Source organism: Delphinapterus leucas, chromosome 11 (assembly GCF_059928025.1).
Source record: "Delphinapterus leucas isolate spDelLeu-1000000601 "Yukka" chromosome 11, BTC_Dleu_Yukka2, whole genome shotgun sequence".
In the NCBI taxonomy this organism is placed as follows: Eukaryota; Metazoa; Chordata; class Mammalia; order Artiodactyla; family Monodontidae; genus Delphinapterus; species Delphinapterus leucas.
This window is the reverse complement of record NC_143139.1, coordinates 23180100-23206198: the sequence shown is the minus strand read 5'-3', so window position 1 is coordinate 23206198 and position 26099 is coordinate 23180100. Positions and strand designations below refer to the sequence as shown.

The following is a 26099-nucleotide window of genomic DNA, read 5'->3' as shown; positions in this document are numbered from 1 at the left end:
GGGAATCCAGGAGAGTGGTATTTCCTGAAATGATTTACACAATGCTAATATTTATCAGGTAAAGGAAGGAAAATATTGAGAGAGTAAAAAGCCAAACAAAAACTCTCAATCTTAAAGTCATTTTCACTAATTGTCCTGATGTGTTATTGAATACTCATCTGAATGCCTGAGGAGGGAAAAATTCAGATTAAGATCTATGTATTTCTGTACAGAATAATGGTCAAATGTAATATATGCATTTAATTAAATATCTCGATAAGGATTTAACTTTACCTGTATTATTTCATTTAATCATTATGACAGCCCTGTGAAGTATGTGCTAATGCTATCTGCATTTCATAGGTGAATAAACTAACTCTGAGAGGTTCTGTGCCTTTTCTAAGTTTACAAAACTAGCTGGTGAAAGGAAGAGCCAGGACTAAATTCTCGGTCTTTGACTCACTTTTTCCACTGCCCATATTGCCAACATACATTCATGACAAATACAGATGAATATAGCCCTCATTGCCTAAGCAAATGTAGCAAAAATTGGAAGCCAACAGATTATAATTCAGAGCTCTTTCCTTTATATGGAGTCTGTGGTTTTGCCTTTGTCTGTTTCTCTTTGGTTTAATGTTAGGTAACAATGAGGTTTCTTTGAGGAGCATTTAGGAGAACCTAATGAATGAGCAATATTCCCAAGGAGACTTGCACAGTACAATATGCTGAAGGCTGACTGAGTGACACCAAGGAAATTTCTCCTCTTGAAATTGCTATAGCACTCAACTTTTCCCCTGATTTTCAATATTTATACTTCAGTGATGTTCTAATTATTTGAGCTTCATCCTTTAAATCAAGAATATGACACCTTATTAAACATAAGGTCGTCTGATGTCTCTTTTAAAAGCAATACTTAAGGTCACGACGTTCTATTATCTCCAGTTTATAATATGAAAGTAGTTTCTACTATCCTTGGCTCTCTGCCGAAAATTTTGCCAACTTTTATTCTTTCAACAGCTTCTACTAGAGCTTGAGATAGGCCCCATTCAAACACTGTTCCTGCCAAGAACTCTAGGCCAAGATCCATGATGACTGAGCAAGACAACAACTATGATTTTCAAGTCCTATCCAATGATGTGTTTTTAACAGGCGATGTTGCTTGCATTTTAAGTTTTAACCTATTGGGCCATGCAGTAGCCTTTCTTGACGGGATTGAAAAATAACCCAATAATAAGGTTTCATGCATTCACAGATGTCTGAAACTCCAGTGAGAGGTAATATGTAGGATTATAAGAGCTAGGATTTGTAGATCAGATTTATTTTAGGTTTTTAATATAATTCTTCATTCTACTGAATTAATGTAGCACGTATATTAAGCTCAAAACTCCACGGTGAAGTGGAAGGCTATTGCTCAAAGCTATTGCAAGGAAAATGTAGCACTTAAACCACAGCCATGACAGGTCATTGGAGGGGAAAATGTGGTTTTTAAAAATGACTGAAAAATGCATTCATAGGCATTATTATACAATTGGATGTGGCGGTCAGGTAAAGGAGTGGGGAACTGACTCAGGTATGATTCTAATCTGCCCAGCTCATCTACCATGACAATAACATGTATTTACTTACTGTAGGAAAAAAAAGACAAGTTCAACATCCTTAAGGCTTTGGTTGATTAATGATTCAGCTATGATGGACCCACCTAAAGGACAATAGCCAGTCTTTCCCATTAGCAGGAATCCTTACTCAGGTGGGGTAAAATAACATTCTCCACTTTGGCTACATGATCTGATGATAGAGACTATTCTAATTGTGTTATAGTTTGGGAGGTAAAATGAATGCACACAGAAATGAAAATAGGACCTGCCTTTGATGGTAAAACTAATTCATTTCTGGGCAAGTCTAACTTATTATTACATAGGATATTGTGTTTAAACTGACATTATTTCCATTTATCAGTAATCCTTTAGTATATTGATATGATACTAATAAGTATGTGTCAATAGTGAAGAAAATTGCCAACTCAGGGTAGAAATCTGTCTTATCAAAGAAATATGCATATATGTATTTGTACCAGGATGTGCATTTAGGGGAAAAGTATTTGTACCTTTTAATCTTCATTTATTCTTTCACTCTTTGAAATATTTATTGACTTCTTACCACGTGCAAGCATTGTTCTAGATTCTGGAGGTACAGCAAAAACAGACAAAGATCTTGGCCTTCACAGAGTTTGCATTTATTCCACTGGAAGAAGACAGACAATAAACAATGTGAGTAAAATATTTCCTATGTCAAAATTCAAAGATTTATAATAAAACTGTCAAATGTTTAGTAAACAAGAAGTAAAGAGATTCACAGTTCTGAAGAGATTGCAAATTCCGTGTCATCAGTGTAACCCCAGCACCTAACAAAGTGCCTGACCTAGTAGACATTTAAGAAATATTTATTGAATGACTGAATGAACAAATGAACAGACTTCATGTTCTCTGAAAATAGCCCTGACGCTATATCTCAACCTTGTACTAGATTTTCTTTTATACCTGTTTACTTCCAAAAAAGATTTGAAGTAACTTACAACAAAAAGGGAAAGAAAGTAGCCCAAGCAATAGAGGAAGAAATGTAGTCATGGCATATAGTTTTTTTTAAAAAATACACGTCTTGGACATAGTAGGTGATAAATAGCTTAAATGAAAGTATATATGATAGCAATTTCCCAAAAGATACATACATATTTTTCACATGACTTTCAAAAATATATATTATGCCCCTTAACAAAAGCTGAAATTGTTAGGTCCAAATATGATGTTGAAAGGAAAGGGAAAGAAATTATCTTGAATAATTGCTATGGGCACCAGAGCAATAATCCAATGCATGTGACTTTCTTTAAAGCTCTAAGAATAGAACTTAGCATAAAGTAGAACTTCAATAGATGTTGGCATAAGACCATCAGATAAAGTTGATTCTTGAACTATTTCTGTAGTGTGTAATAAGATCATGTAATCAGCAGGGGGGAAAAAAAGAATGCTCTTCTTTTCATTTTGGTCTGTAGAGTTAGAGCATCCTACAGTTTGCTTTCCAGTGAAGATACTCAGCGTCTCAATAACCCTTGATGGAAAAATGGTCATTCTCAACCTCTTCAACTAAGTGCATAGCTTTCAGGAACTTACATGGATGGGTGAGAGAAGATAACAGTTGCCTAGCCAGTCACATTAGCCAAATCAACCCTTATAGATCAGTGGGTATGAGATGTGGCAGTCGGATCCTGTGTCATACTAGAGAGACCCATAGTGTCAGTCAAAACCAAATTCAAATCTCACTTCTAGTAATTATTTACCCTAGTTAAGAAAAGTAATGTTGCAATCTATTGTGAATGAAATAATGCTCTTTGAAATCATCACAGTCCTAGGTACAGGAGCTCAATAATATTTGTAATTACTTTTATTGACTGTAGATAGCATCTAGGATATCTTGATCTCTGGGATATCAGCAGGAAGGAAATTTAGGAAAATCATATGGTGAGGTGAAAAGAATAGACTTCATGAGACCTTGGAATATGAACTAGATAGGATCTTTAGATAAAGTAGTCATCTCAAAAAGGGGATGGTGTTGCTTACACAGAGGAGAACCACTGGGAAGTTTTAGATGGTGAGAAAACGATATTAGATAGGATAACTTATAAACTAGAGTCAAACTGGTCTACCCAAGTCCAGATCAGCAAGGACTAAGGCTCCTATGGTATCCTGCCCCTCCCTCCCTAAGTGTGGGAAGGAGTCCAAGACATTGTTTTCAACCAGCATACAATACAGCTCATTCCTTTCTTTGAAAAAGGCCTGAAAATTAACATGGAAAGGAAGAAAAATACTTTACCATGTCTTATGGGCAATGGGAATATAATGGGGTGGGCATGGGTGTTCTTATTGACAAAGAAACCCTTCTTTAATTTCTTTCTTTCTTCCATTCTCCCCTTTCCTTCCTTTCCTTCCATCTTCCCTTCCTCTTCCTTCCATCTATTTTCTCTTTTATTTCCTACCTGCTTCTACAAGGGTCTAAAACAGAGTGATTTCCTCATTGTAATTCGCCACTGGATTCAGGATAAATCAGGTGCTAAAAGATGCTCTTCAGACTTCAGTTTGCTTGATTAGACCTGATATAGTTTTCATTCTCCTTTTCCACATTTCCTAATGTAAAAAAGTGCAGCATTCAGATGAAAAATAGATGGGTCATCAAGACAAGTTCTCCCGTTGGAGAACAGGAAACTAAACCTGTGATGACTGTGAATGAACTCTCTGAGAACCAGATGAAACTCACAAAAATAGAAACCAGATGTAAGCAATAATGAATCCAGGGCACTACACTGCCTCCAGTTTATTTTTAGCAGAAATGTTATTAAAGTCTTTTTCAGTACCATAATTAATTTTCAAGGATCGTCACTAACCTCATAGTGTAAAATGGGACAAGAAAATTTTTGCATATAAGGTTTAGTGGAAAATGTTGATTTTTAAAGTAGTTTGCTGTGTGGTTGTTGGTGGTGGTGGGTTGTTCTATGGTTTTTAGTTTTCCTGGTTTGACCTAGGAATAAGGAATCTCTAACCAGAATGTAATTCATCTTTAGATAATAGTATCTGTTTATATATTTAGGATGTGTCAACCTCCTCAAGGCTGGGAAGTATCATAGCCTAATATAATATTTGGCTTTCAAGTTTTGGGTATGTAACAAGAGGACCAACAGTCTTGTTAGCTAAAATCAACCCAAAGTATTAGAGTTTGGACATGAACTTGCCCTGCCCATGCCAGAGGGAATACAAGTACCTTCTTTCAGGCTCCAAATGAAATCATTAATTATGTCATCAGCTCCAGCGATAGACCTGGAGACACTTTGCCCCACTTAGCAAACAAGCTACCTTCTCAACTGCTTAGAAGTCTGGGGAAGGTCTTAAAGATTTGTACTCACTGTACTTACACAGCCCTTTCTCCGCAAATCCTGACTCTCCTTGATCTGGAGTCTTTTTGGTTTCACCACACCAGGGTTGGAATGAGATGAGGGAAATATGTGGTTGTGATGCCCAGACTGTGTATTATAGACCCAAAAGTACATCCTGGTGCACCTCGACAATGAAACCCTTTTAAAACGTGGGGTTTTGGGAACCATATCAACCACAGTTGAGTTGCTGCTCCATTTAAGGACATGCTAGGTCTTTTAAAGAGCAAGTTTAACTGCTAGAGACATGTACACTTTTGCCTGTTAAAAACAGCTTTACAAAGAATGTGACCTGTGTTTATAGGACAAAAAAAAAAAAATTTATCCTTTCCACAAAAAGCAGCTTCCGTTTTTTTAAACCGTGAAAAGTACCTTGGCAGTTCTATGTACAATTAACAGCTTAGCAGGATGAGAAGTAAAGGAGCAAAGTGCAACAAAAGTCTGCTAAGGTCAGTTTAAATTTTCTTAACGTAAGTACTCCCACATAATAATTGATCTCAATATATTATAATGCATCGTGAGTCCACATTTCCCCCCTCATTTACCAGTCTCTGGGAAGTGAAGCACAAATGAAATGAAGAGAGAAATATCTCCAGGAAAGCAATACCATGCACCAAACATTAAGGAAAGAGAGACTTTTGAGATAGAATAACACACGGGATGCCTCCCCCAAATCCACTGTGATTTTTAAAGAAAATGCCTTACACAAAGTTTTCAGCTGCAGAGAAATGAGCTTTATATATGAATTTTGGGAAGTAGATCTAAAATAATTTTAAAATATGCTTTCATTTCTCAAAAGTGCAGGTAGAAAGAACTACAATTCCATTTGATTCCACAGATATCTTCAGAAGACCTCCTCTGGGCTCATAGCAGTGCTGAGCACATTGGGAAAGTAAGCAGAACACAAACAAGAGATCGATGGATTTTTTCTTTTTTAGCTCATAAACAATTATACTGATTGAATACTTTCCTCTTGGAAGCAGAAAAAAATGTCTGGAAGTTTTTACAGAACTGCTGGTGGGAAGGATTAATACCCTCTCTAATAAATGGATAAAAGAATGAGATCTTTAAAATCTAACAAGCTGTTGGGGAAAGCTAATTTAAAAAAATAATGAAACTGAAGGAAATTGGATGAACTTTAAAGGGGAAACTCAATTGGTATCAATATGGGACAAAGGAAAATGCTAAGCTACCAGTGGAGGTGGAGTTGGGGAGGATAGCTTCCTAAGTTATAGGAGTAGATAAAGAATAAAAGAATGAAATCTATTTATATCATTCTATTTTCTTCTCCTTTCATAAAAAAGAGAGTAAAGGGATATATAGAGGAAGACTAGTTACCAAAGAATTCATAGAACAAAACTAAACTTCTAAACTGCAAACCAATAATAATAAAATATTATTAGGCCAGTTCATTTCATAATTTTCAAGGAACTAGGTACACATTCAAGCCTTATTTTATTAATTTTTATAAATAGAGAAAAGGAAAGTAAAATGTTAATATCAATTTTATTGATATAAAGAAATACCTTATTTTCCCTCACTAATTATCTTTATTTTATAAATTCAAAAGCTATGAAAATTATTGAATCATAATACTTTCTATTTTACATCAGGCATTCTCAGTTATTAATAGCACACACACTCTTTTTTTTTAAGTACCGCACTATGATAAGAAAGAAGGGTAGAAGCAGCAAGCAATGATGTGTTCCAGTCTGATGTCTTGTTCAGAAACATAAAAGGTTCCATTATGTTCTGGATGTTAATTAAATATCCCCATAAGTAAAGGCACAAAACTCAAATAAGATTTATAAATGTTTACAATCTTTTTATTAACTTTTTGTAGTATTTAAAGAAGTTTGTTACTCAAATGGAGATGGGATCTCTAATAGAGATAAGTAGGGGGGAAATTGCCAAGAGAAATTAAAAGACAAAAAGGTAAGATGTGGGGCTTCCCTGGTGGCGCAGTGGTTGAGAGTCCGCCTGCCGATGCAGGGGACACGGGTTCGTGCCCCGGTCCGGGAAGATCCCACGTGCCGCGGAGGGGCTGGGCCCGTGAGCCATGGCCGCTGAGCCTGCGCATCTGGAGCCTCTGCTCCGCAACGGGAGAGGCCACAACAGTGAGAGGCCCGTGTATCGCAAAAAAAAAAAAAAAGGTAAGATGTGGTGATAACTAAAAAGGCAAAATATTCTCTGTCTTAAACATGTATAAGAGCTTAATTCAGTTCATAAAGATTTCTTCCTAAGGCCAGGTCACAAGAACCAGGCAGAACTGTACTTCACAGAGAATGGACCTACAACTTTGTAATATTACATGACAATTTCTTTGTTTCCTCCTTCCCTAAGAGTGGCAATCAGACACTGCTCAGGGCTCTGGGGAATAATAAAGCAGTTGCTCCTCTGAACAATAATATTCTACAAAGGACCCCAATCACCCCTCGGAAAGGAGCTGACCGAAATCCCTGAGACTCCCCACAATCTCCCAGCGCCTTCACCACTCAATAGAAGCGGCGAGCGTCACCCCAGCGATACCACACGGTCCAAAAGCGATGGTCAGTTCGTAGATGCTTTTAACCATTATGAGAAGCATAATAAGATCGGTGACTTGCTTCTCGCTCTTTTGAGACTAGAAACTTAGTGTAGGGAAGGGAGGTAGGCTGCTGGCTGGACCGACGTTTCTTAAAGTGCGAGAAGTGTCGCCTGAGGGGGAAAGACACCTTCAGGAAGGAGCTAAAAGGAAACCCACACTTTGGACTTGAGAGGTTTTTTCCGTCTATCTCTGGAATTATGCCCCTGCGAGAGCGCGTCGCGGGGTTGTGCACGCGAACACGTCCGGCCGGTGCCCGGCGCACACCGGCTCGGTGGCCGGCAGGCTGGGGCTGGAGATGTGGCAACCCCCGGCGCGGGGGTCTGCGCCTCTTCCAGACGGCCCAGAACGCACGTCAAGGAGCCTTAAACACCATGGACAGCTCACTGGCTTCCCGGAGCCTGAGCCGCGCCGCTCCCGAACTCCGCGGGAGCCACCAGCTAGGTTGATTTCTAAGCGCTGGAGAGGTGCCATGTGTTCCACGGTCTACACCCCCCGCGATCGCCAACAGCAACCACTGAGCAGCTATATATAGATAGAGCGGGCTTCAAGAATTAATAATCCGTCTCCTTGCCCTCACATCAGGCCTCCAAGGTGCCACCGGATTCTAAGAATCCGACGGGAAGACTTGGCAGAGAGAACTTTGTTCCACGTCCCTTCATTTCCTCCCTCGGGCCCGCGCCCGCCCCTCACCCCGCCTTGGCTTTGCCGATTGTGTTAAATGAAATAAAGCAGACGGGCTCCGGGGCTCTGGCCGCGCCGGACGGACACGCGGGAGGCGGGCCCGAGGACAGCGAGTCCCGGGGCCTCCAGGAGGAGAGGTTGAGCCTGCACAGCCCCCTGGAGACCGGACCTGGACCGGGACAGGCCGGGGGTGGGGTACAGCCGCCCCACCCCCACTGGGAACTTATTGTCACTGTCTGCCAGGGGCTGATGTCAAGTCTGAGTCATAGATTGCCCAGGAGGGAGAAGGGAGGAGAGAGCCCTGCTAGGAGGAATTTCGCTAGTGCCTCGGACCCTGTCTTCGGGTCACACTGTTCCCGAAGCTTCCTTTCCCCCCGCAGCCAGAAGCAGGGCCCTTCTGGGAGGAGGGGGCGAGCTGGGCGGACACCTCTGTACTGGGTGCGAAGCCATGCAGTAAACCTAGCGGGATGGGCGGAGCGCGAAGGCCTCAATTCTACCGCTGCGAACAGAAGGATTCTGTGCTGCAGTCGGAGTCCAGACGCTGAGAAAGAGAAGCCCAAGAACCCAGGGAACGTAGCTAGACCCTCCGAGGGCCTCCCAGGCCTCTAAATTTTCCATCAAGTCTAAGGTGCCCGAGAACCAAGCCTCCTTGGGTACCGTATTCGCAAGGGCTACCTAAATCTGTAGTGGGAGATGAGGGCTGATAAAGATGGTCCTGTCGTCTCACGCCTCTTCCAAGACCCAGGCCTCCTGCCATTAGGAGGCACACGCCTCCCCTTCCTGCGCCCAGAGCGCAACTACCAGGCCGTGAGACCCCAGAGAGGGAAGAGCGCGGCTTTCACGTTTGCTCTCCCGCGGCCTTATTTCTGACAGGAATCCCAGTAAGGGAAGGCAGGGCCCGAACACATCCGTAATCACAAGCTCAAGCTAAATACACACACCCTGGCGAAGTGTGGGTGTCTGGATGCCTTTCTGCCTGAGAGGATGGGTACCCTAGTCCGGTGCTGCCTTGTGCAGAGCGGAGAGCTGGCCCGGTTTGAAAGGGCGGGGGATGGTGTTAGGGATGTAAACTGCTTCCGAGGTCCTGCCGATTCTCCGGGGGCAGCGCCTTCCAGACAGCAGGGCTCAAATTTTAAGAAAGGACGACTCTGCTCACAGGAGAGCTGGGTCCCTGACAGGAAAGCTGCGTGACATGCCCAAGATCAGTTTCAGATGGAGGGGTTGTCGTCTGAGCCAGGTGGGACTTGGAACTCTCCCTGTGGCCTCGCACAAGTCCAGAGCTGCCTGCTTCAGGGAGCCAGGAACTGGGCCCAGCCAAGGGCATCCAGCGGGCATCAGTCCAGGAGATCAGGACTCTTGCACTACACAACCATTTTCTCTCTCTGTCACACACACACACACACACACACACACATAGGGGCTCCATTCCTGGCCAGAAGACTCCTTCTCAGTCATGTTTTGATGTTCACAGGTTTGGAAGGTTGCACCACTGCTTGACCTTGGAGAACTTGTTGGAGACCCCGCTTTCTTAAAGACCTTCTCATCTCACATTGGCTTGGGCCCTCCAGGAAAACTGCCTCACCCGTGGGCTTTCTGGTCCTGTTTGGGAAAAGCTGAACATTGCCCAGAAAGTAGGGAAGGGCCAGGAGGGTATGAGACCCACTTTGCCAATAAAAGAATCCCATCAGCTTGATGGTATCTAGGCGCTTCTCCCTGAGGCAGCCCCTCCACAGGTCAGCAGCAAGTCCTGTTCCTAGAGAAGACAGCCCCAGTTTGAGTCCTATCCTCATCTAACTATAAAGAGATTTAATAATGAAACACACCCTTTCCTGCCCCTATGTGGGATTTAAAGGCATTACTTCCTTTTTTTTGCTACCTCGAGGTCAGCTCTCAAGTCCCAATCCAGGCAATGGTTCAAAGTGATTTGAACCATGTTCTAATGCAATCAAACGATAACTTTACATGAGCTAATTATGCAAACTTCTTTATGCAAACAAAGAAAAAGATCGGAGAAGAGAAGGGGTGAGTTTTGTTGTTTGGTCTCATAGGATTTTAGAGATATAGCTTGGACCTACAGATTGGCAAATGTTAAATTTGGATGTTTCTTTGTAATAAGAAAAGGGAATTTCTGAGCCCAGGTGCACTGTTTAAAGAGATGTAGGTGTTTTTTTATTCATTTGTATGCTTCCTTGCTTGTTGTTTGAGACAAGGAGGGGAAAAGGGAGAAAGATGAGGAAGCTAAACATAAATGCTAGGGTTTTTGTTTTTTTTTTTTTCCTAAATTGCAAGAGGAGATATCCCTGGAGATAGACATCAACTGGTTATATAAACATGAATTTAAGAGTAAAAGTGCACTTGGAAATTTAGAAAATCTCTTTTTAAAATTGGGATATAATTCTGTCATTGGGGATGGGAAGATGGAAGTCTGGGGCTTGCTCATGGGTTAGGCATTCATGTAGGAGTAGATCTCACAATGCTAATCTGTCTTCACATGGCAAGACTTCAGATTAAAGGCAGGTCTTCAAATCCTCCTTTGCTAAGGTGCATTTATGTGATAGCAAGGCCTAAGCAAACATTCTGCCTCTGTTGGCACTTTTTCTATTCCTAAGCCTCAAAAAAAAAAAAAAGAAAGAAAAAAGAAAAGAAAAGAAAAGAAAAGAAGAAAGCCTTCTAGTGTGGAGTCATCTCATTTGCAGTCGTGTCCTCAGCATTATCATAGAGGTTACTCAATTATATTGAGAACTAGATTATGATGTCAGAAAATATCCTTCTCAGAAAAGTATATATTGAGGGTATATTTGAGGAGAATTTCTACTGAAAGTAATAAACAGGGCGGCTTTAGAAGAGGGACCTGCTTTCTAATAATTACCTTGGGTGGGAACAGAAGCCTCCTTACAGGAAATTTTTAATTCATTTAAGACTTAATTTTACTTTTTTGAAAAAACAAAACAAAAAAATTATTTCTGGAAGAGACTGCTGAAAAGATCTCCCTCCTTTGGCCAGAAGAGCAGAGAAGACTGTAAATCAAGGAAAAGGTGAAGTAATAAATTATGAGGAAAGCTTCAGTATTCCAAGTATATAAAGACTGTTTATTTTTCCTGTGTCTATATTTTCTCTTTTTGTGGAGGAGAGGAAATTCTAAAAATATTTGATAGATGTTTTGCCATTAACATCAGAAAAGTGTGGGGGGGGGGAAGAAAGGAGGGAGGGAGAGGGGGTCAATTTTGTTTAATTAGTAGAAAAAGCAACATAAATCAAAGCAGTCTATTGAGGCCAGTCTTTATAATGTTCTGAGAATATAATGAATTTATTTACAGTGTAAGTGATTTAATATTTTCAATCTGCTTTTTGTTTTAACCTTTTATTGGGGGAGGGTTGACTTTCTAAAGCCTGGGTAGTTTGAAACTTGGCTAAGTACCTTTGGGTTTTTCATTGTGGAAGCAAATATTATCATTTTAATGTTAAACAACTTGCAAGTGTTAAATGGCTCATTTGTGATTTACTTTACAGATTTCCCCCTTCAGCTCTTACGATTACATTAAGGCTCCTGCGTCTTTTTGGAAAGAATTTATTATAAATCAGAAAGTGTTAGAGGTTCAAAGATTGACACTTCTGAGTGCTGATACTTTGTCTTTTCATGCCATGCAAACAGGTCTAACATTTTTAGATTCTTAAACGTTCAAGGGAAGTTGTGGAAATTCCCAGATTTCTTTTTAAGTTGGAGGAAGCCAAGTTTTGATTTTTGCTTACTTTTCTTTTTTTAAGTGTGAAGTTTAAAGCAAGCAAATGAGGGAGATAACAGCTTCTGAGAAGGGGTGACACCCACCCAAACTACGCAGCAAACGTTAGCTAAAGCTAGTTAGCTAAGCAGCTAACAATGGGAAAAGGGAGCCGAGATGAGCGAGGGTCTGTGAGAGGGCGCTATTTCACCCAACCTTGGTAAAATCTGTGGAGCATCAGCCAGAAACCAGGCTTCATAAAGGTCAGGCTCCCTTAATCATCTCAAATCTCTAAATCACACTAGCCTTCTACAGAGTATTGAAACCTACCAGTGGGTTGTCTGTCTAGAAGACAAACATCTCTTGAATGGTTCCCAACCACCCGGGTTCATTTCCGAAAGATAGAGGAGTCCGTGGGGAGGGCGTTCACATCCGCTGCAAGCCCTCCCTAGACGATACTGCCCAGTAATTCAGAGCAGTCTTTCTTCCCCGCCCAACAGTTTTGGGAAAAAACCCCTGCTTTCCCTTCGCTTCTCCGAGGCAGAGCAGCTTAGAGCGATAGTTCCGCTGCTCCTGCAGGCTGAAGCGACAAGGATAGAGTCACCCTAGAATATGTAACAGGGGACACGGGGTGGGTGGGGGGGCGGGGAACAGAGTAGGTTATCGGGGAAAAGAGCGGGTTAGACTCCTGTCTGTGGGCGGAAGGGCCGTGTGCGCTCCCCAGGAGTTTTCGGTCCCCCTCTGCAATTCAAAAGGGGGGTCTCCATCCTGTGCGCGGGCTTTCTTGGACAGGCTCCAGATGTCCTCAGCTGTTCTGAGACAGCAAGAAATGCCATCTCGACCTGAAGTCTGAAACCGTTTTTACTCTTCTATGCGAAGGAGTCCCCACTGCCTAGTCAACACTCCCCACTCAGCCTGTCCCAGGAAAGGGCCAGGGAGGAGGGTTCCCATCACGCTCCCGGAGCTCCCAAAGCGGGCTTAAGGCTCCTAAAAGGCACTGGCCAAAGGCCCGCGACCTCCCCGCCGAGGATGCCGGGCGCCCGGGCTCTCGCCCCGGCTCCTCGGCCTCCTCCTTGCCGACCGCCCCCGGCGGCCTGGGCGCCCGCGGGGCTCGAGTCCCGCGGGTCTCGGCTGCAGCTGCGCGACGGGGGTCGTGGCTGCTCCGGGCGGTCCGCACGCTCTCGGGACCTCGGCTTGCAGATCCGCGGAGCGGTCCGGGGCCGGAGGGAACCGGCAGGAACGTGCGGATCCGCCCACGCCCCCGGCCCCGGGCTGGCGCGGCGGGGCCAGCGCTCCGGGGTGGGGGTCGGGGGAGCTCCGGGCAGCGCCGGGGGCCGCGGGGAGGGAGGGGGGCTCCCCGTGGCCGGCGGGATGTTCCCGGCTCGGGGCTCCCCTCCGGTCGCTCCGGCCGCCCGTCGCCTCCCCCGCCCCCCGCGCGCCCGCGCCCTCGCTCGCCCCGCGCGCGTTCCTAGGGCGCCACCTCTTTGCGACTCGCTCACTTCTCCCGCAGGTTTGCCTGCGAGCGTGTGAACATTCCTCTGCTCGGCTTTCAACTCTCCTCCAACCTGCGCCGCCCGGCCAGCATGCCTCCCCGGTCTTGAAGCGGGGCCGCTGCTGCCCTGTCGCTCGCTCAGGCCGCTGCCGCCCCTCCGCGCCGCTGTTAACCCGCCCTCGCCACCACCTGGCCCTCCTGATCGACGACACACGCACTTGAAACTGGTTCCCAGGGTGTGTGGAATCAACTTTCCGGAAGCAACCAGCCCACCAGAGGAGGTAGACAGACAGCTAGGTATATATATGTGGGTCTCGCTGCAAGTGGCTCTGGAACAAGACGGCCTAGTTCGCAAAGAAGCAGACTTCGGAAGGGGAAACTTTCTTTTTTTTTTTTTAAGAAGGGGTTAGCCCTGCTTCCCGAACCCAAGATACTGCCGGCCAGATTAATTAGACATTGCTATGGGAGACGTGTAAACACGCTGCTCATCATAGATACATATATAAACCCATTTCATTTTGGTTATTATTTCGGAGGAGGCGCCTCTGATTTTTCTTTTTTTTTTCTTCCTCTTTTTGGTCCCTTTTTGCCTGTGTGGTTTGGAAAAAGCACAGTAGTTTGTTCCTAAATAAGTAAGTGCCGAGAGGCTCCAGAGAAAGTTTTTTTCTTGCTCTTTGCAACTTGGGAGATGCCCTTGAGGAGGCTATTTGAGAGCAGGCTGAAGGGGCGCAGCGGGGTAGTGCGGGGAGATGGAGATGCCGGACTGACACTTCGGGCCCCTTTCCTCTCCGTTGCAGGTCCCCAGAGAGAGAGGATACGATGCTGTGGAGGCTGGTTCAGCAGTGGAGCGTCGCGTTGTTCCTGCTGAGCTACTCGGTGCCCTCCTGCGGGCGCTCGGTGGAGGAGCTCGGCCGCCGACTGTAAGTGCCCGGTCCTCCCCAGGGCGCCGGGTGAGGGCTGGGGAGTCCAGGGGGAGAGGCCACCAGGCTGGGGCGCTGCCCAGGGCTCGCCGCGGTCACTGATGCTCCTCGCCCGGGTTAGAGAGCGGAGAGATCCGCTACCTGCCCGGGGCTGAGCCCGGCTCCTCAAACCCGGCGGGAGAACTGGTTGAACCTCAAGGGGCAACAGGCAAGAGACAAATTTTTTGTGTTTCCATGAGAGGGAGCGTTTTACAGAATCTCCTCTAGGCAAAATCTCCTTTAGTGAAAAAAAAGGGTTACTTTCAGGACCTGGGAAGATATTGAAACTGTGAAGATTGCAAGAAACTTAGATAACTCGGAGGAAGCTGAGGGGTCCAGGCGACATATGTCTGTGTGCACTTGTATACGTACATACTGCATGTGGGTGACAGGTTTTGTGTGAAAAGCAGAAACTTTACATCTAATTTTATTATGAATGACATAATTTTAAGCATATAAAATGGACCACATTACATAATGTAGGCATATTATATAATGAAGTAGTAACAACTTTGCAATGGCACAACTCCAACATTGGTATTGATACCGTTCAAGAACGCTAGAGTGCTTGATTCCAAAATGAATATTAGGTGTGGAAACTTTTTTTCCCACTTGGAATTATTGCTAAGAGCTCTTTAATCTGGAGCCAAATATTTGCACTGTAGACTGAAAACTTGTATCTTGGCATTTTCATTTGGTGATTCTTTAAGGATAATTTTGACTTTAAAATAATCATACCTCAAAGCACACCAGAGAAATAACACCATGTTGTGTGACTGAAAAGTTGGAAGAGTGGGCGAGTACACTAGCTTAATAATCCGTTGGACCTAGCAGTTCATTAATGTGTGTAAGACCATCTTTGGGTGATCTTTAAGCTGCACTCTCGGTGTTCAGGATGGGAAAACCGTAAAGTTTGAGAACAGAGACAAGTTTGCCTCTGGTGAAGGAATTACGGAGAACTTTTACACTAACACTAAAAATAGCAATATCTAATACTTACAATCAAGTTCCTGGTGCTTTCTTGTAAATTCCCAAGGGTGTACAAAAAGGCAACTTTTTATATGTGCCCTTAGTCTATTATTATTAAAGCAGAAAATCCTTAAATGAAATTACTTTAGACATGTCTGAACCTTGGCACCAAAATGAAAATCTATTATGAATCTCCTAAGGCAAATTGTGCACGACGTTGTGCTGAAGATAAAGCTGCATTGTAGTCTTCAGATCAACATTTTGCTGATGTATTTCTGGAAATTGTATTGACTTTTTGCTCCTTTTGAAACTTGTATTTAATTCAGTTATGTAAAAAATCCATGTATAAATATAGATGAAGACTAAATTTTTAAAAGCACACTTAAATGCTGTATTTATTTGGTCAAAAGATACTGTCTTGGAACGGAGCCAATTTTTTTCTTTAAAGTTGCTTAAGAAATACCTGCTTTCTCTTTTGAGAAACAGTAAATGGGCCATGATTAAATCTACAGTTATGGCATAAAAATAGTGCTAAGTTAGTCCTAAAGGCTATTTTTAACTCTTTCCTTGTTGCACCTTGCAAAAGACACATCAGAAACCACTTAGCAGCCAGAGACCCTGTTATAGGTTTGTCTGTGGGTGAAATACAATATTGCAGTTAAACGCTCACACTCAGCAGATGGTTATAAAACTACCACAAAGCGTTCTTATAGTTAGTGGCTAATAGATCATCACATTACAGCCATGGTTTTTCATGGAGGCTGAACTCATCAGCAGGTTAAAAGGTTTCATCAAATTATTGCAGCCAAATGGAGTTTAAAAAAACGAGTCATTATTTTTGCATTATTACCGAGTAACAGTAAATTTTGTGTGCTAGACAAAGCATTAGTCTACTATTACGACAAATCAACCTAGATCCTTGAAAGAAATTTTAACATATAATCAAATCATATTACTCCCCGATTACTTTTCACACCAAGTATTAGGGAAACTGCTTTAGATGTTTTCTAGCTAACGGCTAACTTTTAAGGGAGAGGAAACTACTACAACAATAATACTTCCCAGGCCATGGCAATGTAGGTTGTGAACCTTCTGGACCTGTGAGTCCAAAAGGACTTTACTTAATGAGTCTAGAGCGTGAGTAAGTTGGAGACCTGAGGACATTCTTGTCCAGATGTATGTGGCTTTCAGCAGGTGGTGGTCTTTGTGTTTAACTTAGAAAGAAAGCCCCAGCAGATTCAGAAACCTAAAACATCATTGACTGATTTGCTTGGGAGCCAGACTGGGTCTATTCCACTTAGTGAAAAGCATAACTTTCGACTGAGTCATTTGGGTTGGAAAGGACTTCTGGTGAGTCATCTTAACTCTAACACCCTAACCCTGACTCTTCCATGTACCACAGAACTTTTCTTCTTAAACCCAGATGCCTTCCTCAGGAGCCTAGCATCAGCACGGGCATGCCATCTCTTCCTGTGCTGAAAACGGAATTCCCATCACTCCAGCTATTCCCTATGCTCCATGAGAGCTCCTTAGAAATTGAATCTTCTTCCCTGAAAACTCCCTTGAGAGTGATTTTTTTTTAAGGCAGAAGAGCTGTATTTTGACTGAATTCAGAGTTATCTGTGTTAAGCATTTCCTCCACATTTTTGCATCTTTTAATAATAATCAAAGGAGACCATGAACATAGCATGCTTGTTTTTCCATGTTGGGTATGTAATAAATGTCATGTGAACCATTGTGCTATGCAATGTTTACAGGCATATAAAGTAACAGACTGTTACTGAGGCCATATTTACAACTTAAGTACTTCAGAATTATCTAAAGTGAAAGCCTCTCTAATTGGAACATGTTGCCCACCACCCGTGTACATCTAGTTTGTACATGCTAGTCACTTACCCTTGTCTCAGTTAATGTCTTATTTGGAAAATAAATAGAACACTCCATGGACCTTGTTGACAATAAAGACACTATTATGTTCCTGATCCTCTAGTGTAGTTGCTCAATCAGAAATTCATTCTTCGCAATATTTTAAATGCAGACACCTTTGAGCTAGTAAGTAAATTATGTAACAGCATTTCAGATTTAACATTTAAGAAAGTCTGTGTTTTCTAATATATTAATAATTACCCCTAAAGGCAGAAAGAATCTTTGTACCCCATGAAAGATGTACTATTTTAATCTGGACAAAGTTGTGCCATATTGTAGGCTTTTTATAAAACAGAGGATAGAATGATCACTCCATTTCCCATGAGAACCATCCTGGGAAAGAGCAGTGCCTGAGTTAGGAAGGCACCATGACTCACAGTTGACAGGCTAGCCAGGATGACAGGGATATATGCCAGTCAGAGGAGGCATGAGCAATGGTGGCTTGATTAGAACAGACCAACTGTTAAAAGTTTTGACCCCGAGTTAAGCTAGAATAGGCTGTATTATACATTTGGAGAACAATACAGATGGGTGGCTGTCTGCCAGGAATTGAGAAAATAATAAAAGCTCCAAATAGTATAATTGATCACACCTAAGAACTTCTTTCTTTAACGTGACATTTTTCTAAAAGATACTTATTAAACTGCAATACTTATAATACTTGCAAGTATATCAGTCCTATTCTTTAAAAATGTTATTAGACAATATAAATCTGTTGTAGCAAAGCCTCCAATTTGTAGGTTATTAAGAGTTTCCAGGATACTAACTACTGCCACAAAGTAAGTGAATTTTAATCTAGTCACATGTGGCACCTTCAAAAAGGAAGAGAGACTCCTTCATGCCTCATTTAAACCAGGCTCCTGTTAAATTCCTTTCCATTAAGTCATGTCTTTTTTGCACAAGCTTCATGGCTTAAAGTCAGTGCACACGCTAAAATGCTGAAAGGAAGCTGGTATTCTGGCTATAAGGTCCGGAGAAATAATGACTGTGTTTTCATGCCTTACCCTTCTGGGACTCACAATATAACTAGACAATCTCTCCTTCCCCCAGTGATAATCCAGACTAGGAATCCTGGTTCGTTATTCTGGTGATGAAAATGTACTTCTTGGGACAAGCTTGGTCTTCAAGGAAACTGATAAATTGCTGTCCATTTGCCCCTTGCCATGGTGCCTACCACAGTCTCTTTATGACCTTCCTTTCTTGTTTTCTCAACATACAATTCAGCTTCAGTAAGAGAAAGGGTTGAGGAAGTCTAAAAACAATCTTGGTTTTAGAATTAAAAGACTTCGTCTTTGGAGCCTGGTTCTGCCTGTTCTCATCATGTGAGCAAGTGTGAGGCCTTTAATCTCTCTGAACCTCACTTTCCACATCTGTAAAATGAGGAGAGTGCTATTTATTATTGTCATATTTCTCTGAGGAGTTAAAGTTGTATTAATGAAAGTAATGAGACCAGATAAATCTATCGTAGTGTCAGGGGAATGACAATATGTGGGATGCAGCCCTGTGAAATACCTTCAGATACTTTTTTTTTATTATTATTTTTTTAAATGTTTGGCTGCATTGGGTCTTGGTTGCTGCGCACGGGCTTTCTCTAGTTGCGGCGAGCGGGGGCTACTCTTCATTGCAGTGCGTGGGCTTCTCATTGTGGTGGCTTCTCTTGTTGCGGAGCACAGGCTCTAGGCATGCAGGCTCAGTAGTTGTGGCTCACGGGCTCTAGAGCGCAGGCTCAGTAGTTGTGGCACACGGGCTTATTTGCTCCGCGGCATGTGGGATCTTCCCGGGCCCGGGCTCGAACCCGTGTCCCCTGCATTGGCAGGTGGATTCTTAACCACTGCACCACCAGGGAAGGCCCCTTCAGATACTTTTGAAAATGAGCCACTTTGGAGGGTTGTTTCAGTGGTAGAAATTGGAGTTAGGTGCAGCATAGTTGTAGCAGACATAATATGACTGATTCATATATGCAATACTTAAATTTGGTTAATAAATACACACAGAATAATACAAGAATGCATGAATGGACATTTAAGCAAGAGTTGGGGTGTTATCTAAAAGAATTGATAGAGAATTAGTTTATTCTTTTTCACTATATTTTTATTAGAGTGTTGTTTAAATAGGAAAATCATATTTGTTTCTAGAGATATTTTTAAGACAAAGAACAAATAGAAAAGTGAATTTCTCAGTTAAGTACTAAAGATATTACCCTCTGAAATTCTAAATTAAAAAAAAAGAGAGACGCACAGATGAAATAGAATGATCTCACTTAAACACTCAAAGTCATTTTAAAGAGACCACCCACTACTTTACAGAAAATTATGCATGCTCTCTCTGACAGCTGGCCTTCAAATATAGGTTCTTGGTAGCCCATAGTCTAATATCAATCATGTTCAAATTCATTCTGTTAGGTGGTTTCCTAGACAGGCTTCACAGCTCACTTCATCCTTCAGTCTTTGTTTGCTTTTACTAGTAGAGCTTGCTCTTCTTTGAGATTCAGTAGTAGTATTATTTTCTCAAGTGGGGAGCAGTATGCGTGCATGCACGCCTGCTCATGCACAAGTATGTCTGGGGCGAGTACTCAGGTGAAATCAGCCACCTTTTTGTTTCCCAGACTAAGACACCTGGATTTATTTCCTCAACACAACTCTGAAAAATGTGGGGAAAAAAGCCCAGTGATTTCTGTCCATTTCTTTGAATAACTGAATCATAATATTTTAAATTGAGAAGACAGCATAGAAATCTCAGAATCTGATCCTTTCCTTTTAAACAGATGGGGCCCCTGAGGCCCAATAACATTCATGTTCTCACCAAGGTCACCGACCTAGGGAGCCGCATAGCTGAGGCTGGAGCTGGAGCCTCCTAACGGCCGGCTCTTCCCTTCCGCTCTCGCCCCTTCCCTGCTCAGTCAGCTTGCAGCTCTTCCAGCTTAGTTTGTATCCTGTATTGGATCAACTAGACAATTTAAAGGGCTTTCCTCAAGTCTTTGTGGTCTCTGCCATCTACTAAAATGTCATTGTTTCCTTCCCCTCCTGTTCTTTTTCCCTTAAAGCAAAAGAGCTGTGTCTGAACACCAGCTTCTCCATGACAAGGGGAAGTCCATCCAAGATTTACGGCGACGATTCTTCCTGCACCATCTGATTGCGGAAATCCACACAGCTGAAATCAGAGCTACCTCGGAGGTGTCCCCCAACTCCAAGCCTGTCCCCAACACCAAGAACCACCCCGTCCGATTTGGGTCTGACGATGAGGGCAGATACTTGACTCAGGAAACCAACAAGGTGGAGACGTACAAAGAGCAGCCACTGAAGACACCCGGCAAGAAAAAGAAAAGCAAGCCTGGAAAACGCAAGGAGCAGGAAAAGAAGAAGCGGCGAACTCGATCGGCCTGGCTGAACTCGGGCGTGGCTGGGTGTTGGCTGGAAGGGGACCACCTGTCTGACATCTCCGCGACATCGCTGGAGCTCAATTCACGGTAACCGGCTCCCGGGGCCCCAGCTCCTCCTCCATGCCCCCAGGTGGGGTGTGGAGCCTCTATTCTGCTTTGGCTTGCACAGACCTAGAATCTCCTCCCTATCTTTCCCTCCATCAATGGCTCCACAATTTAAAAGCTTACAAAACCAAGATGGCTCAGGATACGGCCTGCCTTAAAGCAGTGTGCTCCTAGCCCTTCAACACCCACGGGGGTTTAATCACCCTGCTTCTTTCTCCACCAACAAACCCCGACACAAATCCTTTAGTGCTCTACTAACCCCTTTCATTTTTTCACTCAAACTTTAGAAGCTACTGTACCTTCACCATTTGTTAGAGAAACGTATTGATTTCCTCCACTCACACTATGTCAAACTTTGATTGTTTTTTCTTTCTTTCTTTCTTTCTTTTCTTCACTCCAAGGGAGAATGCAGAAGGATTTGATATGACCTACAAATACTACAGAAAAATATCTTACCATAAACAGTTCTCAGCCGTCCACATTTTTTAGTTTAAATTTACTTAAAATTTATTTTCATTTAATTAAATTTAAAATTTTAAACACAGACTTTAAATTTATTTAATTAAATTTAACTCTGGTTTCTACCAGTTCATGGAACAAAAATCATGATTTCTGAAAATTTTTAAGTATAGACTTGGTTATAAGGTATAAGTTTTTCTCATGTATCTGTTTGTCCACTGCAAGTTGAAATACTTCCTCTAGGGTATTATAGTAGGAATAATAAAACCACATCTATGTGGCTTGTTTATTCTTAGCTCACAGATGCTCATATGCACACACTTTGGAGCCAAAACGCTTAGGTTCAAGTCTTGGGTCTAAACTTATTAAAGCTCATAACGTTGGGCAAGTTCCTTGGTCTTTCTAAGACTAACTCCCCTCTTCGGTGAAATAAAGGTAGTACTTGTGCCAACCTCACTGGGTCAGGTGAAGATTAAGTAAGATTACATGGAATTATTATTTGGGTGCTTTTAGATTTCGTTCTGGTTGTACCATCCATCTATCTATCTATCTATCTATCTATCTATCTATCTACCTATGTGTGTTTCTGTGAGGCAAAAATGGGGCAAGTATTAATCTCATTTTATAAAATAGAAAACGAAGGCCTTCCACAGTTAAGGCAACTGAGCAGACCTGGGAACTGGGATAGGCTGTCCTCAGAACTGCCTTTATTTCATTTCCTGACGCTTAAGCCAGCGCCATGTTAGTACTGCACTTTACCCCTGCATTTCCGCTGATAGGATCTTTTTTGGTTTTTACTTTTCAATACAGCTTTTCTGTGGGGTTTGAAAGAAAGAGGAAAACTACACAAGAATGCATCATATGCAGTAATGATCTCATTATTTAAAGAGTCCCCTGTTAATTCTCCAATCCTTTCCCCTGACTGGTAGAGACAGGATGACAGAGTGATGTTTCAAAGGGGATTTTGACCATCACATCTATCTTCGAGTTACGTTGACAAAACCCATCATTAAATAGCATATAAATAATAGTTATACTGGCTAGGTAGTACAGCTTCAGTAATCAGTGGGCTGTGGCAGTAGAGGAATCTTTAGCATAGTGAATGATCTATTCTGCAGATATCTAATGGATCTATAAGGGGTAACAAACCCCATAAGTCTTGGCTTAATGCACACATTCAGTGTATTTTAAGATATGATCCAATTGTACATATTTATAACTAATGCAAGTGTTTTACTTTATTGCCAGAACCTATTTTTATCCATTATATATATATATATATATATAAAAAACATATGTTATAAAAACAGAAGTAGAAATACTTTTGAATAAATTCTATTCATTTAAAATTTGCAATGCTCTTAAATATCTGGAGAATTGAAAACCAGCCCTCGTCAATTCTTATCCCAAAGGTGTCTCTAAGTTAAAGCAGATTTAGTAACCGTATGCTAACGCACATATATGGAATCTAAAAAAACGGTACTGAAGAACCTAGGGCCAGGACAGGAATAAAGACGTAGACGTAGAGAATGGACTTGAGGACACAAGGGGGAAGGGGAAGCTGGGACGAAGTGAGAGAGTGGCATGGACATATACACACTACCAAATGTAAAATAGATAGCTAGTGGGAAGCAGCTGCATAGCATAGGGAGATCAGCTCGGTGCTTTGTGACCACCTAGAGTGGTGGGATAGGGAGGGTGGCAGGGAGGCTCAGGAGGGAGGGGATGTGGGGATACATGTATACGTATAGCTGATTCCCTTTGTTGTACAGCAGAAACTAACACAACATTGTAAAGCAATTATACTCCAATAAAGATATTTAAAAAAATAGATTTAGTAAAAATTAGGCAGTACCCTAATCAAATCCAGACCTAGGACTGAAAGAAGTAGAATACTTCTGCTTCTCCTTTCTGTTCCCTGGTTCTGAGGGATGTTCATGGAAAGCACTGTTCATTTGGCAGCCAGATGTTGGCATTCTCCCAATACAATGCAATAGAGGTGTAGGGAAGAGTGGGGAAATTCAGGAGTGTACTGATGAGAACATATGGGGTCATGCAGATTTTGTAATCCAGCTAGAGTCTTTTCAGAATAACTATTTTAAAGATTTGTAAGCCTCCAACCTTTTATTAATGTCCTCTCTTTAATCTCTTTGCATTATTATACTACGATCTAAGAGGCCTGATGATATAGCAAGCACAGACTTTATTATAATATATAATAGTGGTGGTATTTCTTAAAAGAAGCTATTGCGCTAACACTGTCTGGATCCTCTCACGTGAACCATTCAGTGGAAAATACATAGCTTTAAATTTTGGAAATTACATTTTGGAATGTTTGATGTTGCAAATGAGATGTCCAGTTACAGTAGAACTCATTTAATTGAGACCATATCATTTGCCTTGGCAAACACTGATTTAGAAATAATAGAAAAGCTTTTCAGTACTCAGAAGAGCTAGAGGTCTAAAGTGTTGTCATACTCATATGTGTAATAAACATATACGTATACTTTTAGGTCATGGTGTATATTTTACCTGACTGTTCCACTACATGCCTTTGTTAAAGAGAAATCAGAAGGACAGATAACAAGCAAACTGGCTGGGCAGGGTGAGACTTAATCAAAAGATCTTTTCCTTGGTCCTCTAATTTATTTCCTTTTTCTTTCCTTCTGAGGAAATAATTGTTCGAGACTATTCATTCGCTCCCTGCTTGTGTTACTCAATTCACTAAATACCATTTAGTACCAAGACCTTTAAAAATCAGTACAGTAAGCAAATTATTGAGTTTGACAGTTGCCTTTTGGACTTTATTTTCATAGCATCCATCCATATCCACCTACCATTTAAAATTTTAATCGTAAACTATTTTTTTTTCTGTGTAACTAGGAGCTATTTCATCATTCCAAACAAGACTCTTGGTGAAGAGGTCAATTCCTTAAGACATTAAATCCCCCTAAATGCTAAACTTGTTTTTCATTCTTCAAGCTGCACATAAAATTCCTAAATTGTCAAGAGTTTGCTTCTTGGTAGGTCTCACAACCATGCAGGTCTGCCATGTAAAACTCTGGCTGTTAATGCAGTGACACAGCCAATCAGATTCCATTCCGTAGTTGTTTCCTTGACACCAATATGTATTCCCTGAAATAGACCACACAGAGAGGAGAGAAAAGGAGAGAGAAAAGCAGAGAAAAAGTCACTAGCTCACCTTAAAATACTGTCATTACAGTGTTTAGAAGGGTTCGAAAAGGTGTCAGTCCCAAGTGGTAACTTATTCTGGGTAATAAAACAAACACAGTGATGTGAAATATTGTTATTTTATACTTTTAAATTAATTGATTCTTATTCTCTAATTTAAAATGGGCTTTCCCAATCTCTAATGCAAGATTCAGTCAAAAAACTAGCAGCAATCCTATCTTAGTTTTGGCTTCAAAAACTAAAATCCAATGATAGTTTTATTCATTAGTGTTTAAGGACAGCTAAAGAAGAACAGATATCTTCAAATCAAACATACTTTGTTTAATTACACATCCTTCTAACCTTTACCCCAAATCACACACTCTACCCTCACAACAACCCATTATCTTAGTGAGAGATTGGCCAAATGAGAACCTGAACAGAATAATCAACCTGTGCATCACCTCTGTTGGGCATCACCGGGGAATAAACTTCTAAGCAAGGTGTATTTAATGATGTATTGCACAGCCTGGCCTTATTTCTGAATTCTCAAATTTGTCCCTTACCCATTTTCCTTTCTGCTGTACATTGACCATTTGATCAGATTAAAGACTCGGCCTGTAGCAGAGGTTCTAGAAAGTCAGGTGGATCCCACAATCACCTTCTGTAAAAGATATTTACAAGCAGTCCCCTGAATCTCTTTCTATTGTGATTCTATGTTCCTTAATTTACATCCTTTATTTTATGTCTCTTCATTTGTAAAGAGAATTAACCTGTTTTCTCCTCTTCTTTCCCTTCTTTCTCTTTACAGGAGGCATTGAAATTTTCAGCAGAGACGTTCAGAAGACATATTGCAGGATTCTGTAATAATGAACATATGGAAAGTATTAGAAATATTTATTGTCTGTAAATACTGTAAATGCATTGGAATAAAACTGTCTCCCCCATTGCTCTATGAAACTGCACATTGGTCATTGTGAATATTTTTTTTTTGCCAAGGCTAATCCAATTATTATTATCACATTTACCATAATTTATTTTGTCAACTGATGTATTTATTTTGTAAATGTGTCTTGGTGCTGCTGAATTTCTATATTTTTTGTAACATAATGCACTTTAGATATACATATCAAGTATGTTGATAAATGACACAATAAAGTATCTCTATATTGTGGTTGATTTTAATGAATGCCTAAATAATTATCCAAACTGATTTTCCTCTGCGCATGTAAAAATAGCAGTATTTTAAATTTGTAAAGAATGTCTAATAAAATATAATCTAAATTACACCATGACTCAGAAGGTGAATTTTATGTGTATATAGATATATCCTTTAAGATTTCTAGTAGAAGAAACATGATGTAATTTTTAACTGTATTTAAATATGGTCTTAAGTTTAGTATGTTTATATTGGTAGAAATTCCAACATTTTCACATTAGTTTAAAACCACTTAAAATGTATTTTGTCCGATATTTAAGTTCAATTCGGCAGAATGGCTGAATTATCTAGACATCATTTTATGAAGTACATCCAATTCAAGGTGAAGAGTGGAGAGGGCAGAAAAAAAGCAGAGAAAAGTCAGGAGAAAAAAAATTAAAGAAACTTAGTCCAGAGAGTTAGCCAGAGTTGAAAAACAGGAAGAGAGGCAGATCAGGAGCTTTAAGGCCAGGGGTAAGTTTAATCAATGTAAAGTTTAA

At 41.5% G+C, this 26099-nt stretch overlaps 1 protein-coding gene across 4 annotated transcripts; it reads left to right on the top strand.

The window, feature by feature from the left end:
• The first annotated feature begins 13351 nt into the window (after positions 1 to 13351).
• On the top strand, positions 13352 to 25715 carry PTHLH (parathyroid hormone like hormone). 4 transcript variants are annotated; one of them, XM_089920436.1, is made up of 4 exons: positions 13355 to 13714; positions 14231 to 14353; positions 20331 to 20753; positions 25213 to 25715. In XM_089920436.1, exons 2-4 carry the CDS (start codon positions 14253 to 14255, stop codon positions 25220 to 25222), a joined length of 534 nt encoding a protein of 177 aa, XP_089776562.1. In that variant the 5' UTR covers positions 13355 to 13714; positions 14231 to 14252; the 3' UTR covers positions 25223 to 25715. The 4 variants fall into 4 exon arrangements, with proteins under 4 accessions (XP_089776563.1, XP_089776562.1, XP_030617736.1 ...); XM_030761876.2 differs by having other exon boundaries at positions 13357 to 13730; positions 25213 to 25714; XM_022577849.3 differs by lacking the exon at positions 13355 to 13714 and adding an exon at positions 13746 to 14065.
• The last annotated feature ends 384 nt before the right edge of the window (positions 25716 to 26099 follow it).